Source organism: Nicotiana sylvestris, chromosome 3 (genome assembly GCF_000393655.2).
Source record: "Nicotiana sylvestris chromosome 3, ASM39365v2, whole genome shotgun sequence".
NCBI lineage: Eukaryota > Viridiplantae > Streptophyta > Magnoliopsida > Solanales > Solanaceae > Nicotiana > Nicotiana sylvestris.
In genome coordinates, this window is record NC_091059.1 from 94,440,043 (window position 1) to 94,456,206 (window position 16,164).

General features: G+C 40.6%; 2 protein-coding genes across 2 annotated transcripts; both read right to left on the minus strand.

Moving 5' to 3' along the window:
* Nucleotides 1-5,568: 5,568 nt before the first annotated feature.
* On the minus strand, nucleotides 5,569-7,435 carry LOC138887696 (uncharacterized). Its single transcript, XM_070169474.1, has 4 exons — nucleotides 7,204-7,435; nucleotides 6,235-6,830; nucleotides 5,965-6,043; nucleotides 5,569-5,873 (listed from the first exon to the last, which is right to left on the minus strand). Exons 1-4 carry the CDS (start codon nucleotides 7,433-7,435, stop codon nucleotides 5,569-5,571), a joined length of 1,212 nt encoding a protein of 403 aa, XP_070025575.1.
* Nucleotides 7,436-15,222: 7,787 nt separating this feature from the next.
* Nucleotides 15,223-15,759, minus strand: LOC138887697 (uncharacterized). Its single transcript, XM_070169475.1, has one exon. It carries the CDS (start codon nucleotides 15,757-15,759, stop codon nucleotides 15,223-15,225), a length of 537 nt encoding a protein of 178 aa, XP_070025576.1.
* Between the last annotated feature and the right edge of the window lie 405 nt (nucleotides 15,760-16,164).

A 16,164-nucleotide genomic window follows, 5' to 3' on the forward strand; every position in this document is an offset into this window, starting at 1 on the left:
TAATTTTAAAAGGGAGGGTCAAAAATGACCATCAACAGCGAGTACCACTCAAACGGCTTCTTGGGCTTTACCTTCTATCAAATGACTTTGGCTCTACCTTTACATCTGTGAGGTGCTTTGTAATAGTGCTGGGGTAGGGGTAGGTCGTGTTAGTTTGTTGCGCTATCAAGGAAATATTGGCCGACATCTCGGCACCCACATTAATCGGGTACTCGGCAATGATAGAAGCAACGAGAACTGCACGTGGAACAGGTAAGTTGTTCTCATTCTGGCAAGAGTCAAGCCTGCTACACACAAAGGTTTGCCAACCTTTTGCCTTAAATCTCAAAGTACTTAGGAGAATAGTCAATAGTAATCCATGGTAGAGGTGGTCCCGATGCCAATATCTCAGCAAGCCATGGATGGGCATCTTATTTCAAGACCAAATTCTCTAAGTACTCCTTTGGCTCCAAGTCCTCAAATAACACATTTAATGTATGCTGATCAAACTTCACCTTAAGGTTACATACTTTGGTCACCTTTGTCCCCTTGCGAATGTGTGAAATGTTTGCATAAAACTCACAGACAAGGTGCTCCTTAACATCCACGAACTTCTTAGTAAACAACGTTCAGCCCTTTCTCATCCCGAACTACTATGAAATTGCAGGGTTGTATCTATCAATATGCTTCAACAAGAACTACCGCTCATGTGTCAATGATCTCACTGGCCAACACTTCCGGAAATTAGTAAAGTAGTAGATGTACCCTCTCCCCCTTTTCCATCATCTGGAATATCCCGTGCCCCGACATTGGAGCAGCCAGATCGGAAGCCTGGCTATCATTTTTCGAACCCATGGAAGTGCTGTGAGATGATGAAGGTACATCCACAAGCTCATACTTCCCATATTTCCTAGACTGTAAAGTTGTCTGCTCTTTTGAAATAGACACGGAGCTACCCTCGGAAGCCTCCCTAGATGGGATGTAAGAACTAGATTCATAGAGGTCTGCACCTATTCCCTTGCCTATTTTGGCCTTCTTCCGAATAGTCTTAGGCACATTGAGAGGCAAGGCACCTCTGCCTCGACCCTTAGAAGAGTATCATCTATTTTTGGCAGTTTCATCGCGGCCTCGTGATCGAACCATTGTCTGTAACAAAAAAAGAGGCTTGTTAGTTTCACATCATCATTCAACATAGGTAGGACTTATGTAAGCAAGGGAGAACAGTGTGGACATAGTAAGGTTACAACAGGATGACATGCTTGCAAAAAATGGGGTTTGCAGTCCGCACTTTTCTTATGTGCGGCCGTAGAATGGGAGTGCAGACCGCACATTTTCATGTGCGGCTGCACTTCTATCAAGAAAGTTCAGAGGCTCAGTTTCGTCCTCTCTAAAGACAGTGTGACGGCCAAAGTGCAACCGTAGAATTCATCTACGGTCTGCGAAATATAAGTGCGGTCCACACTTTTGAGCTTTCAAGAGACAAGTCTCTGTTAGTAGTGCAGACCAAAAGTGCGGCCTCACCAGTAATTCTGCGGTCCACACAATTAAAGTGTTGTCGTAGAAGCACTTGCTTTCACCAGCCACCAACAATAGCCAATTATGGCTCGCACAAATTCATGTGTGGCTGCAGATTTCAAAAGTTAACGAACAAGTCTATAATTTTACCTAGATTTTACAAATAGTTGTTCAAATCTACATGGCTACATGGTATACACATAAAATTCAACTGACCCAACCAATTTTAGCATATATTAATAATTACCCAGTATAGATATGCCCCACATGGATACATGAATGAACTCTAATATCAAATGGCCTAACGAGAAGCTAAAATTCAAAATTTACACTAACACAAAATATTAACATGAAGTGAAGCATACCAGGTGAAGGGAGTGTACTCGATCATGTGAGCACAGATACGTGTGTGTGTTTGACAATAAAAAGTCCTCAGAATAAGCTCTAGAGTCACTTTGATTCTTATAGGAGAGAAAAGTGTAAAATGAGGCCAAAAGTCATATTTATACTTGGAGTGAATGAGAGGGAATATGGCTGAATGCGACCGCACAATTTCAAGTACAGTCGCACAATTCAAAGTACGGTCTGCATTCCTTCACCTAGACACCAATTGTCTGCTTGTCTTGTGAGGTATGCACAAAATTAAGTGCGGCTGCACAATTCCTCTCGCGGTCGCATATCTTTCCCCACACTGTTAGGGAAAAAAATCAGAGTGTTTGCAATTTGACATCTTGTTAAGCTTCCAAAAGTGCGGTCCGTAGGTGAAATTTGTGGCGGCACAATCGAAATGTGCAGTCTGCATTTTCTTTGCACTTAGCCATTTTGTTCACCCTTCTTTCATGTGACACTCCACCCTGTATCACACTTCAAATCAAGTTAAAAACAATAAATAACAACTAATTACAAAAGAAAAAGGAAAAGTGTGGGTCGTCACTTATTTTAAAAGTAAATTTTGCTTTCTGAGGCCTTCAAAACGTCTTTCAGCATCACCTCGATTTGCGTGCATAGTACAGACGCATAGCCAGAAAGCCATTATGTGAAAATCTGTGAAAAATGATGAATTTTGACTTTAAAATGAATTTAGGTTGACTTCGGTCAACATTTTGGGTAAACAAACTCGGACTAGTAATTTGATGATCCCGAAGGGTCCGTAGGAAAAAATGGGACTTGGGCGTATGCTCGAAATTGAATTCCCAGGTCCCAAGCCCGAGAAATGAATTTTTAAAGAAAATTATTTTTTGGAATTATTTTTGAGTTTTGGAAATGAAATGTGTTTAAAATTTGATGGTATCGGGCCCGTATTATAGTTCCGAAGCTCGGTACAGGTCTTATATGTGGTTTAGTCGAGTCTGTGAAATTTGATAAGAAACGTACTTGAAATGATATGAATCGGACCTTATTTGAGGAAAATGGAAAATTTGAAGTTCTTAAGAAATTTCATGATTTTGATGCTAAATTCATAGTTTTTGATGTTATTTTAGTGATTTGAATGCACTAGCGAGTCCGTATGATGTTTTTAGGTTAGTTTGCATGTTTGGTTTGGAGCCTCGAGGGCTCGGGTGAGTTTTGGATAGGCCACGGAGTAGAATTGGACTTGGAAAAATTTCAGGTTTCAGTTGTTCTATTGCGAAGCCGGGCTCGCAAATGCGAGTTCGCAAATACGAGGGTTATGTCGCAAATGTGAACTAGCCCAGGCCAGCATTCCCTAGCAAATGCGAGTTTTCCATCGCAAATGTGATGCACCCCCAGTTACTGCCTTAGTCGCATATGCGACTCCTGTATCGCAAATGCGACTTCACATTTGCGAGAGGTCTATCGCAAAGGCGAAGAAAACCGAAAAATAGACTGGGTCACAAGTGCGACATTTTGTTCACAAATGCGAAGGTCTCAGAATTCTGAAAATTGCGAACCCTGGTCGCAATTGCGACATCGGAGACCTGTAAACTCATAACTTAGACGCATTTCAACCATTTTTCACACTCTTTCAAAACCAAAACACCCTAAGGCGATTTTTCAAAGGCAACTTCTTCTCCAAATCAATTGTAAGTGATTTCTAACTAGTTTTCTTCAATCTTTAACATCTTTTCACATGATTTCAACTCAAAATCAATGATTTTCATGGGGGAAATTGCTTGGTTTGGGTAGAACCTAGGTTTTTAAAAAATTGGGGATTTGGACCTCGATTTGAGGTCCGATTTCAAAACAAATTATATATTTGGGTTCGTGGGGGAATGGATAATCGAGATTTGACCATGTGGGCCTGGGGGCGATTTTTGACTTTTTGGGTAAAACTTTAGAAAAGTCATTTTCATGCATTAGAATTGATTCATTTAGCATTTATTGATGTAATTAAGTAACTTATGGCTAGATACGAGCGAATTGGTGGTGGAATCAAGAGGTAAAGATATATAGAGATTTGAATTGTGTTCATGGCATCGAGGTAAGTGTTTGGTCTAACCTTAGCTTGAGGAATTAGGAGTCGAGTCCTATTTGCTTTGTGGTATTTGTTGAGTATGACGTATAGGCATGGTGACGATTATCTATACGTTAGTGTCAAGCATGCCCGTGAGTCTTATATTGTGATTATTATGACTTCGTTGTATTGTTCATGCTTTGGTGATGATTTCTATTGTTGGGCAAAGTTTGTGGAAGTAATTGTGACATTTGAACATTGAGGAACGTTGGCTCAAGTTGTATAATGAAATGTGAAAGTATAAGTGGTAATTGAACCTTTTAGAGCATTGGCTCAAGTTGTGAAGTAATAGTGAGAAAAAGAAGAGAATTATTACGTGGCCTCCCTTGCCGGGATATTGTTGCTTTTGATGTTATCTCCCTTGCCGGGATGTTGATGTTTCTTTTGATGTTGTTCCCTTGTCGGGACTTAATTGTTGAACTATTGTTCCCTTGCCGGGATTCTTATTGTAATTTCATTTACTCCCTTTCCCTATTGTTTGTGATTGTTGTTTGGGTGAGGAAGAGTGTTAAAGCACGAATGATGATACCATGTATTGTTTGGTGAGAGAGTGTTAAAGCACGAAGGGTGATGTCGTGTATGATTTGTGAGGAAGTGTAAAGCACAAAGAGTGTTGTCGTGCCACACGATGTACAATTCCGTGCCGATTATATTGATTATATGGTGAGGACGAGAGTAAAAGCATGAAGGGTGATGCCGTGCACATTTTCATTACTTGATTGTTTTGGTGAGGACGAGAGTAAAAGCACGAAGTGTGATGCCGTGAACTTATTGATTCCTGATTCTTTGTTGATATCGGAGATATGTTATTTCTTTTAATTACCCATTGTCTTTCTATTCTAAATTGATAGTTCCCCGCAGCATGTTACCCCTCCCATACTTGACTGTATATTACTGTTCTTCTTTTCCGTTGTATAGAGTTAAATTGCACAGGTTTATTTGGTAGTCTGGTCCTAGCCTCGTCACTACTTCACCGAGGTTAGGCTAGGCACTTACCAGCACATGGGGTCGGTTATGTTGATAGTACACTCTGCACTGTGTGCAGATCCCGAAGCAGCAACCTTTGGACCGTAGATTGGGTTGCTGCCTTCAGTCCACGCGGAGATCCAAGGTAGTCCTGCAAGCGTCCACAGGCCCTGGCGTCTCCCTCTACCCCTTTACTCTTGTTTCATTTGCTTAGTTCAGAAACAGTGTATCTTTTATCTTTCAGATTTTGTATGTAGTATTCTTAGATCGTCTGTGAAACTGTGATACCAGTTCTAGGTGATCAAGGCTCAAACAGTTGTATTAGATACATATTTCAGATAGTTTACTGCATTTCTTCCGCTATGTAATTTCCGTTGTCTCCACGTTATTGCTTTATAATTGTTAAAGAATATAAATTGGTAAAAAGATAATTTTTTCAAACAGTCGGCTTGCCTAGCTCACAATAGTAGGTGCCATCACGACTCCGGAGGGTGGAAAATCCGTGTCGTGACAAAAAGAACTTGGGTTGCCTCCCAAGAAGCGGCTGATTTAACGTTGCAGCACGACGCAATGTCTAAGCATCTTCATGTGAAGTAAATGACTACCAGCACGTGGCTCGCTCCAACTTTACCCAATTAGTGCTTCAACCGGTGATCATTGACTCGGAATACTTTATTGTTCTTGTTCTTCAAAATCAATGCACCGAAAGGTGTGACATCAATAATTTCAAACATGCCACTCCTATTAGACTTGAGCTTCACGGGAAAAATCCTCAACCTTGAGTTAAACACCAATATAAGATCACCCGCCTTGAACTCTTTATTCCAAATGTGCTTGTCATGAAGATATTTCATCTTTTCTTTGTACAAGGACGAACTCTCATATGCAGGGTATCGGAACTCATCCAACCCATTCAAATGTGCAACCCACAAGTTGGCGACTACATCCCAATCAAGATTCAATTTCTATAAGGCCCATATTGCCTTGTGCTCTAGTTCCACCGGAAGATAACAACTTTCAAGAACACTAACTAGTATGGAGACATTCCGATAGGTGTTTTGTAAGCCGTCCGATAAGCCCATAATGCATTATCAAGATTCTTGGACCAATCTGTCCAATTACCATTCTCCATTTTAGACAAGATACTCTTTATCTTCCGGTTGGAGACTTCCACTAGACTACTAGCTTGTGGATGATAGGGATTCATGACCTTGTAAGTAACACCATACTTTCTAAGTAAAGTGTCAAATCCTTGTTGCAAAAGTGTGACCCCCGATCACTTATGATTACACTTGGAGTACCAAATCTTGTAAAAATATCTTCTTCAATAAAGCCGCTACACTTCTCGCCTCATTGTTGGGTAAGGAATTAAAAATATCAATCTCCAAGATGCTTGTGAGAAACATCTCATTTTTCTTTGAAATGCCACCGGCTTGTTGACATTCATCACATGTTTTCACTATGTGACTTGCATCCTTGTAAAGAGTAGGCCAATAGAAACCATGACTAAGAACTTTGGCTATCGTTCTTTCTCCATCATGATGACCACCATATGGAGAAGAATGACAAGAACCAAGAATATCACCTTGCTCTTCTTCCCGTACACACCTTGTAATCACCCCATTCATACAAATCCCAAAAAGGTATGGTTCATCCCAATAGTAATCTTGACATTCTCTTTTGAGCTTCTTCCTTTGGTTTGAAGATAACTCATCCGGAATGATTCCACTCACAAGAAAATTTGCCAAGTTCGCAAACCATGGCACTTCTTTAATTGAAATTGCCAAAAGTTTCTCATCGGGGAAGGAGTAATTGATTTCAAGGCCATCATGTGACCTCCCCTCCTCCTCCAAAGGAGACAAGTAGTCAGCCACTTGTTTTTCACTACCTTTCCTATCTTGAATATCAATATCAAATTCTTGCAACAAGAGTACCCATCTTATCAACGGGGCTTTAGAATCCTTTTTTCTCAAAAGATATCAAAGAGCCGCATAATCCATGTGGACAACAACTTTGGCACCTATCAAGTATGGGTGGAACTTCTCAATTGCAAACACAATAGCAAGGAGCTCTTTCTACTTGGGCACTATTCATGATCTTACTAGCATAGTAAACCGGATAAATTTTTTTGTTAATATGTTACCCCAAAACAGCCCCGACCGCTACATCACTTGCATTACATATTAATTCAAAAGGCAAACTCCAATTTTGAGCGGTAATGATTGGAGTAGTTGTCAACTTGAGCATCAATACTTCAAAAGGCCACATACAATCATCATTGAAATGGAACTTGGCATTCTTCTCAAGGATCTTGCATAATGGGTTCACTTTAGAGAAATCTTTGATAAAGCGCTGGTAAAAACCTGCAAGGCCTAGGAAACTCTGTACACCCTTCACCGAAGTTGAGGGTGAAAGCTTAGAAATCACCTCAATCTTCGCCTTGTCGACTTCAATTCCATTTCTTGAGATTTTATGGCCTAGGACAATGCCTTCCTCAACCATGAAATGGCGTTTCTCCTAATTGAGCACCAAATTTGTCTCTTCACATCTAGCCAACACTTTGTCCAAATTTGCAAGACAATCATCAAAGGAATCCCCAACTACTGAGAAGTCATCCATGAAAACTTCAAGGTAGTAATCCACCATGTCCGTGAAAATAGCCATCATACACCATTGAAAAGTCATAGGTACATTGCACAAACCAAATTGCATCCTCTTAAAAGTAAAAGTATCATAGGGCCATGTAAAGGTTGTTTTCTCTTGATCTTCTGGAGCAATGAGAATTTGGTTGTAGCCCGTGTACCCATGAACAAAATAATATAAAGCATGGCCAGCCAATCTATCTAGCATTTGGTCTGAGAAAGGAAGTGGAAATTAATCCTTCCTTGTGACTTTGTTGAGCTTATGATAATCCATACACACCCTCCAACCGGTTACCGTTTTGTAGGAATCAACTCATTCTTATCATTGGTAACAACTGTCATGCCCCCTTTGAGGTCCATGAACTATCGGAGATGGGGTAGACAACCCCGACATCCAACTACATGATAATCTCCTTCTTGACCTCTTCTTGCATAGCCTTACTGAGTCCTGTAACTTGATCTTATGCATGCAAAAGGCGGAGCTTATACCCCGAATAACTGCCAAAAGTCCACCCAATAACCTTCTTCCTCTTTTGTAACACCACCAATGTGGAATCAACCTGCACGTTAGTCAACAAAATGAAAGAATAATCGGTAAAGTAGAAAAAGGGCCAAGAAATTCATACTGAAGGTATGGAGGCAATGGCTTCAACTCCAAACTAGGTGGCTCTTCAATAGAAGGCTTTGTAGTAGGAGTCTTCCTATTGTCAAAATCCAAAGATAATTTTTGGGGTGCATAGTTGTACGACCCCATTCCGTGCAAAGAATTCACACATTCCATGGAACCATACATCTCGTCATCATAAAAGTTAAGCAAAATGGCTTCCAACATGTTACCAACGTTGATTGTAGCAGTCATATCATCAACAATAATATCGGTCACCAAATCTACAAAATAACACACTTTATTGCTATTTGGTTGTTGCATAGACTCACACATGGAATACCACTTGTTCATCACCAACCCGGAGAGTGAGTTCTCTGACTTCCACATCACAAAGAGCCTTACCCGTAGCAAGGAAAGGTCTCCCAAGAATGATAAGCACTACATAATCAACTTCACAATCTATAATAACAAAGTCTGCCGGAAGAATGAACTTATCAACCTGGACCAAAATATCTTCAATCACACCCAATGTCCTTTTCATGGTACGATCGGCCATTTGAAACCTCATAGATATGGGTCTTGGTTTCCCAATTCTCAAAGTTTTGAAAACTAAACAGGGAATCAAATTGATACTCGCCCCAAGATCATGAAGAGCTTTAGCAAACTCGACACTCCCAATTGTAAAAAAGATTATGAAAGCACTGGGAGCCTCCAACTTATGAGCCATGGAATAACCAATGCACTCACTTGATGAGTGACCTTGATAGTTTCAAAATTCATTGACCGCTTTTTGGTCACAAGGTCTTTCATAAACTTTGCATAATAGGGCATTTGTTCCAATGCTTCTACCAATGGCACATTAATTGAAAAACTTTTCATTATTTGATTGAACTTCTTGAATTTATTCTCACCATTTTGCTTGGCATGTTTTTGAGGGTAGGGAAGTGGGAGCTTAGGCAATGGTGCCCTAGAATTTTGCACTACTGGCTCTGGTATGTCAATGATGTGATCCATAGAGGGGTTCACCTCCTCTTGAGTCTCTTCAACATTATCATCAATGTCAATCTGAACCTTATCATTTGCTTGAACAACATTGTTTGGTATTTCCTCCTCTTGTACCACTTGGTCATCATCTACAAGTCACCTTTCAATTGAGGTGGGTACATTCTCACTTCTTCCAATTCTTGTGATAACTGCCATAGCATGCCCCGTATTGTTATCACACTTTGGGTTCACCACCATATCACTTGGTAGTGCACCTTTAGGATGAGAATTAAGAGCTTGAGATATTTGACCTATTTGAACTTCTAGATTTCGGATTGATATGTTGTGTGAGGTAAGTTGGGCATCCGAATCGGCATTCTTTTCCATCATTTTCTTAAACATATTCTCAATATAGCTCATCTCATTGTTTGAAGAACTTGAACCATGGGATGGATAATGAGGTAGGTTGCTCAGTTGTTGATACATAAGGGGCCTTTGAAAATCCAACCCCCGGTTGCCTTGATTGTTTCTCCAACCACCTTGATTGTTGCCTCCATAATTTTCTTGATTGTTTCCACTCCAATTTCCATAATTGTTGTTATTATTCTAATTCCTTTGAGTGTTAGAACTCCAATTGCCTTAGTTATTTTGTGGTCAGCATTGTTGTTGATTGGAGCTTAGGAAGTTCTTTCTTTACCCTTGAAAATTGTTCACTTATTAAACTTCCTCTTCTTGCTCATGATAAGAATCATCTTAATCAAAACCACCATCATCTTGCACATAATTCTCCATTCGGGTTTGCATTTGTGGACACTTGGTCCTTTTCTTATTTACTAACACATTCACTCCCTCCAGGGGTTCGCACTTGATTAAGTTGGGCCTTTGCTAATGGAGTCATGCTTGTTGTCGATTCGGCAATGGCTTGTCTATGGTCTTGCAACTCTTTGTAGAGGTGTATCATGTTGGGATCACCTTGTGGAATATTAGCTCAGGATTGCCAAGTCGACAACATTTCTGCCATCTCATCAAGAATCTCACATTCCTCCGCATAAGGTGTTGTCATAAAGTTTCCACCGATCAATTGATTGACCACACATTGGTTTGTAGTATTAAAACCACAGTAAAAAGTTTGTTGGATCATGTTTTTGGCCATATCATTGTTTGGGAACTCCTTCACTATTGTTCGATACCTATCTTAAATCTCATGCAAAAGTTCATTTGGCTCTTGCTTGAAAACCAATATTTCATCCCTAAGAGTAGCCATATGCCCGAGAGAGAAAAACTTAGCAATAAACTTATTTTCCAACTCATTCCAAGTATGTAGTGGATGATCAGCAAGCGTTCCAACTAATTTAAAGCTTTAGGAAAAAAACCTTATCCTCAAAGCATCCTCAGAAACATTAGTTTGCTTGTTTCTACAACACGTATCCACAAAGCCCTTCAAATGTTTATAAGCATTTTGACGTGGTGCACCGGTGAAATTGCCTCGTTGCTTTAGCAAAGTGAGCATCACATTGGTGATTTAAAGTTTCCCGCCCTAATACGAGGGGGGACTATTGCACTAGAATAACCTTCGTTAGGCAATATCTGGTGTTGTGCCATTTGTGGTTGAGGTGGTGGAGGTGGGAGTTGTACAGGCACATTATTATTAACCCTAGCCTCGATGATTCGATTGTGGCACTTGAGGTACCTTATTGAGTTGTTCCTCCTCGTCTTCCAAGTCCCCCAATGGCATATTTTTGAGCTTGTTGTTTGCTATTTTTGTACCAATGATTTCTTCAACAAGTTAGTAACACGGAAGGAAAAGAAGATATTTCAAGAGCACACTAAAATATATGCTAACACCATTAAAACTCCCCGACAAGGGCACCAAAAATTGATCCACATCCAATCCGCACTCAATAGTGAGTGGAAACGATCGTTGGAAGAATAATACCCAACAAGAGTCGGAGCCGATTTTTACAGGGAGTTTATTATGTGTGTTAGGGTGTACACTTGATGAGAGTAAATGAAATAGCTTAATTGTGCTTCCAAACAAGGTATTTTTGTTTTCTACTTCAAAAATTAACTCTAACCATTGTAAACTAATGAGAGGATACTAGAGAACAAGTAATTATTTTTGTTGGGTTTTATCAAATGGGTAAAAGGCCAAGGGATGTAACCTTCACCAAGGTGTTAGCTAGATGGGTAAATCACATTACTACTTGTTTTAGTGGTCGGGGTGTATTATAACTCTCAACTCTAAATTGCCCACTCAATACCTCTCGGTTATAGAGTGCTTTTGCCTAAATTGGATTTATCAAGACCAATTGGGTATCAATTCAAATTGTTGATATGAGCTCAAGTCGGGTTTCTCCTATCTTAGTCCAAACACTTTAATTAGGCTAGCCAAAACCTTAACAAACCCAATTTCTTGTTAGCCAAGTTTTCCTAGAGTAAGTCCTACTTTTTCCAGTAAGAACCAAGTTGAACAGGCATGAATCAATATTTGCAACCATTACTGTTACACCCCGGACCTGGGCCTAGACGTAACACGGCACTCGGTGCCTGACTACATGTGACCGAGCGAACCAACTGGCTGGCTGAATCAACATGTGGTGTAACTATGAGCTAGAGGTAATTATAAAACCTAATAATCTACTAAAGAGTCTGACTGAAATATCATAGATGCGGAAAATACTGAAAGGTCTACAAGTATAAACAAGTAGCCGACAAGGCTAACACATGAAAACCTGCTAATATCTGACTGACTCGTTTATAATCTGCGAAGCCTCTAAAAAATACTGAAAATGCTAACTATTTACCGGGACAAGGTCCCCGGTATACCTTATTAACTGAAATATTATAATGACTAAAACAAAAGAGAGATAAGGCCCCAGAAGACTGGGGCTCACCAATAGCTGATACGAGATGTCCTAGCAAGCAGAATCGTCAACCTACAAATCGTTACCTGCATCGCGAGATACAGGCACCGGGCAAAAGGGACGTCAGTACATTTGAATTGTACTGGTATGTAAAATAGCAGAACAAAGAACTGTCAATACTGAAACTGAAACTGAACTGCTAGCTGATAAACTGATAACTAAACAAGGAAGTAAGGATGCAAATACTCCCTCTTCTGAATGATGAACAACCTGTTGAACTGAATATTAAAATGCGGCCTCAGGCCCAATATGTATATATATATACTGCGGCCTCAGGCCCAAATGCAGGTGTTCAACATTCAAGAATATAACATCAAGAACTAAGAATCATATTACAATACATGATTATGAAATAATGAGCCATACCAAGTTACATGATACTGAATTAGTGAATAGGATTAGACTGAGATGAATACATGTATAGTGAATATGTATATATTATGAATACATGTATATCAAACTGAACGAGCACGTGATCACTAAATACTACGCTGAGTAAATACTGAAGGACATAAAGATTATAATATAAGACTTGAATGGAAAGGCTAATTACCTTCCACGTTTTCCTTTTGCTCTTCAAAGAGATGGGGATATCTGGACTTCATGTCCCCCTTGGCTTCCCATGTAGCCTCTTCAACCTTTTGATTCCTCCAAAGCACTTTTACTGAAGCAATTTCCTTAGTTCTGAGCTTGCGGATTTGTCGGTCAAGAATAGCCACTGGAATTTCCTCATAAGACAGGCTGTCCTTAACCCCTATAATCTCCGTAGGAACCACAAGTGACGAGTCTCCCATGAATTTCTTCAACATGGACACATGAAACATTGGGTGTACAACAGCTAGTTCTTGAGGCAATTCTAACTCATAAGCCACCTGTCTGATCCTTCATAGGATTCTATATGGACCAATATAGCGGGGACTAAGTTTCCCCTTCTTCCCAAATCTCATAATGCCTTTCATGGGTGATACTTTCAGAAACACCCAATCATCAACTTGGAACTCTAAGTCTCTACGCTGTACGTTCGAATTGGACTTTTGGCGACTTTGAGCCGTCTTCAAATGCCTTTGTATTAAATTGACTTTCTCCATGGCCTGATAGACCAAATCAGGTCCTAACAACTCCGCTTCTCCGACTTTAAACCAACCAATTGGTGATCTACACCTTCGCCCATACAGAGCTTTGTACGATGCCATCTTGATACTAGAGTGATAGCTGTTATTATAAGCAAACTCAATGAGAGGTATATGATCATCCCAATTACCTTTAAAATCAATAACACATGCCCTCAACATATCCTCAAGAGTCTGAATGGTGCGTTCCGCCTGTCCATCTGTCTGAGGATGAAAAGTGGTGCTGAGGTTCACCCTTGTGCCCAATCCCTTCTGAAAGGATTTCCAAAAGTTTGATGTGAACTGATCACCACGATCTGAGATAATGGACAAAGGAGTCCCATGCAATCGGACAATTTCTTTGATATACAACTTGGCATAATCCTCGGCCGAATCTATAGTCTTCACTGGCAAGAAGTGAGCTGACTTGGTAAGTCGGTCTACAATCACCCAAATCGAATCATGCTTCCGAAACGTGCGAGGTAGACCTGTTATGAAGTCCATGTTTATCATCTCCCATTTCCAAATGGGAATTTCTATATTCTGAGTTAAACTATCAGGCCTATGGTGTTCGACTTTCACCTGCTGACAATTTGGACACTTAGCCACGAAATCTACTATATTCTTTTTCATATCATTCCACCAATAAACCTCCTTAAGATCATGATACATCTTTGTGGAACATAGGTGAATAGAATACCTGGAATTGTGGGCTTCTGACATAATCCGCTCTCTGAGCCCATTTACGTCTGGAACGCATAGTCTGCCTCTGTATCTCAAAGTGCCATCATCTCCCCCTTGTTCAAAAGCCATAGTCTTGTGTTTGTGAATTCCTTCCTTCAGTTGCAATAAGTAGGGATCACTGAACTGTTTTTCTTTTACTTCGGCTACTAAGGAGGATTCAGCCCTGTTCTGGAGAACAACGCCACCATCTTCGGAGTCCAAAAGTCGAACTCCTAGATTTGCTAGGCGATGGACTTCTTTTATCATATTCGTTTGTCTGCCTCAACATGACCTAAGCTCCCCATAGAACGCCGACTGAGAGCATCGGCTACAATATTTGCTTTCCCCAGATGATAGAGGATATCAACATCGTAATCCTTAAGTAATTCGAGCTACCTTCTCTGACGTAGATTTAATTCTCTTTGCTGAAGATGTACTGGAGACTCTTGTGATCTGTAAAAGTGTCAACATGTACCCCATACAAATAGTGGCGCCAAATCTTAAGAGCGAACACCACAGCTACTAATTCAAGGTCATAAGTCGGATAATTCTTCTAGTGAGCCTTGAGCTGTCTCGACGCATAGGCTATGACTTTACTGTGCTGCATTAATACACACCCAAGACCAACCCCTGAAGCATCACAATAAACAATGAACCCTTCGGTTTCTTCTGGTAGTGTCAGGACTAGAGTTGAAGTCAATCTCTTCTTTAACTCCTCAAAACTTTTCTCGCATGCGTCCGACCACTGAAACTTGACTTTCTTCTGAGTTAATCTAGTCAAAGGGGACGAGATAGAAGAAAATCCCTCTATGAAATGCCTACTAATTTCAACCAGAATTCACACTTAGAAAATTTTGCATATAGCTTGTGATCTTGCAGTGTCTGCAACACAACTCTGAGATGTTCGGCATGGTCAGTCTCGCTACGGGAATAAATCAAGATGTCATCAATAAACACGATAACAAACAAATCAAGATAAGGCTTGGAGACCCTATTCATAAGGTCCATGAAAGCTGCTGGTGCATTTGTTAAACCGAATGACATTACAAAAATTCAAAATGCCCATATCGAGTCCTAAAAGCTGTTTTTGGAATATCGACTTCCTTAACCTTCAACTGATGGTATCCCAATCTGAGGTCATTCTTGGAATAACACTGGGCACCCTGAAGTTGATCAAATAAATCATCTGAAACCCCAACACAAATCGCCTAACTCTGGCCCTCATATCACGTACCATTTCCGGAGCATAGTTGGCCAGAGAGACGAACTTGAGGTAGTACTCATTCACACTCATATCATTCTATTTGAGTCTCTCAAACTCCAAAGCCTTAACTTCCAAGACCTCAATGCGTAGAAAGTGTTCAAGGAATGCATCTGCAAACTCCTTCCAAGTTGCAGGATCCGCATCCTCCCCTCGGGACTCTTCCCATGTTTCATACCAAGTGTTGGCAACATCCTTCAGCTGGTATACAGCAAGCTCAGCTGCCTCAGTGTCTGTAGCATGCATCACTCGAAATATCTTCTGAACCTCATCAATGAAGTTTTGCGGATCCTCATCCTTTTTGGACCCTGTGAAGACGGGAGGTTTCATGTTGAGGAATTCCCTAGACCTGGAACTACCCATCTCATGAACATCACTTGTTCCTTGCCTTTGAGCCTGATTAGCAACAATCTGGGTGAGCAACTGGATAGCTCCCCTGACATCCATGTCTGAAGCACTGGGCACTGAGCCCGATGCAACGCCCTGGGCTGGAGTGTCCTCCTCCTGAGCAGTATTAGTTGTGGCCCCCTGGATAGTAGTTGAGGCCCTCCTGGTGTACTTTCTTTTTGCAGGCATTTTTCTGAAATATGCAATTCGCATGGGTTAGAAAGATTCCTGAAAGTAAAGCTCTAAATGCACGATCTAGAGTATGAAAGAAATGAAACAATCTTAGATGTCTTGGTGGTCAACTGTTTACATGTGTGGCGCGTGCACACACATAAAAGAGACCCCACTAGACACGGCTTCATAGACTCCCTAGGACTCTTGAACCTAGGGCTCTACACGCCCCGGACCTGGGCCTAGACGTAACACGACATTCGATGCTTGACTACATGTGACCGAGTGAACCAACTGGCTGGCTGAATTAACATATGGTGTAACTATAAGCTAGAGGTAAATATAAAACCTAATAATCTACTAAAGAGTCTGACTGAAATATCATAGATGCGGAAAATACTGAAAGGTCTGCAAGTATAAACA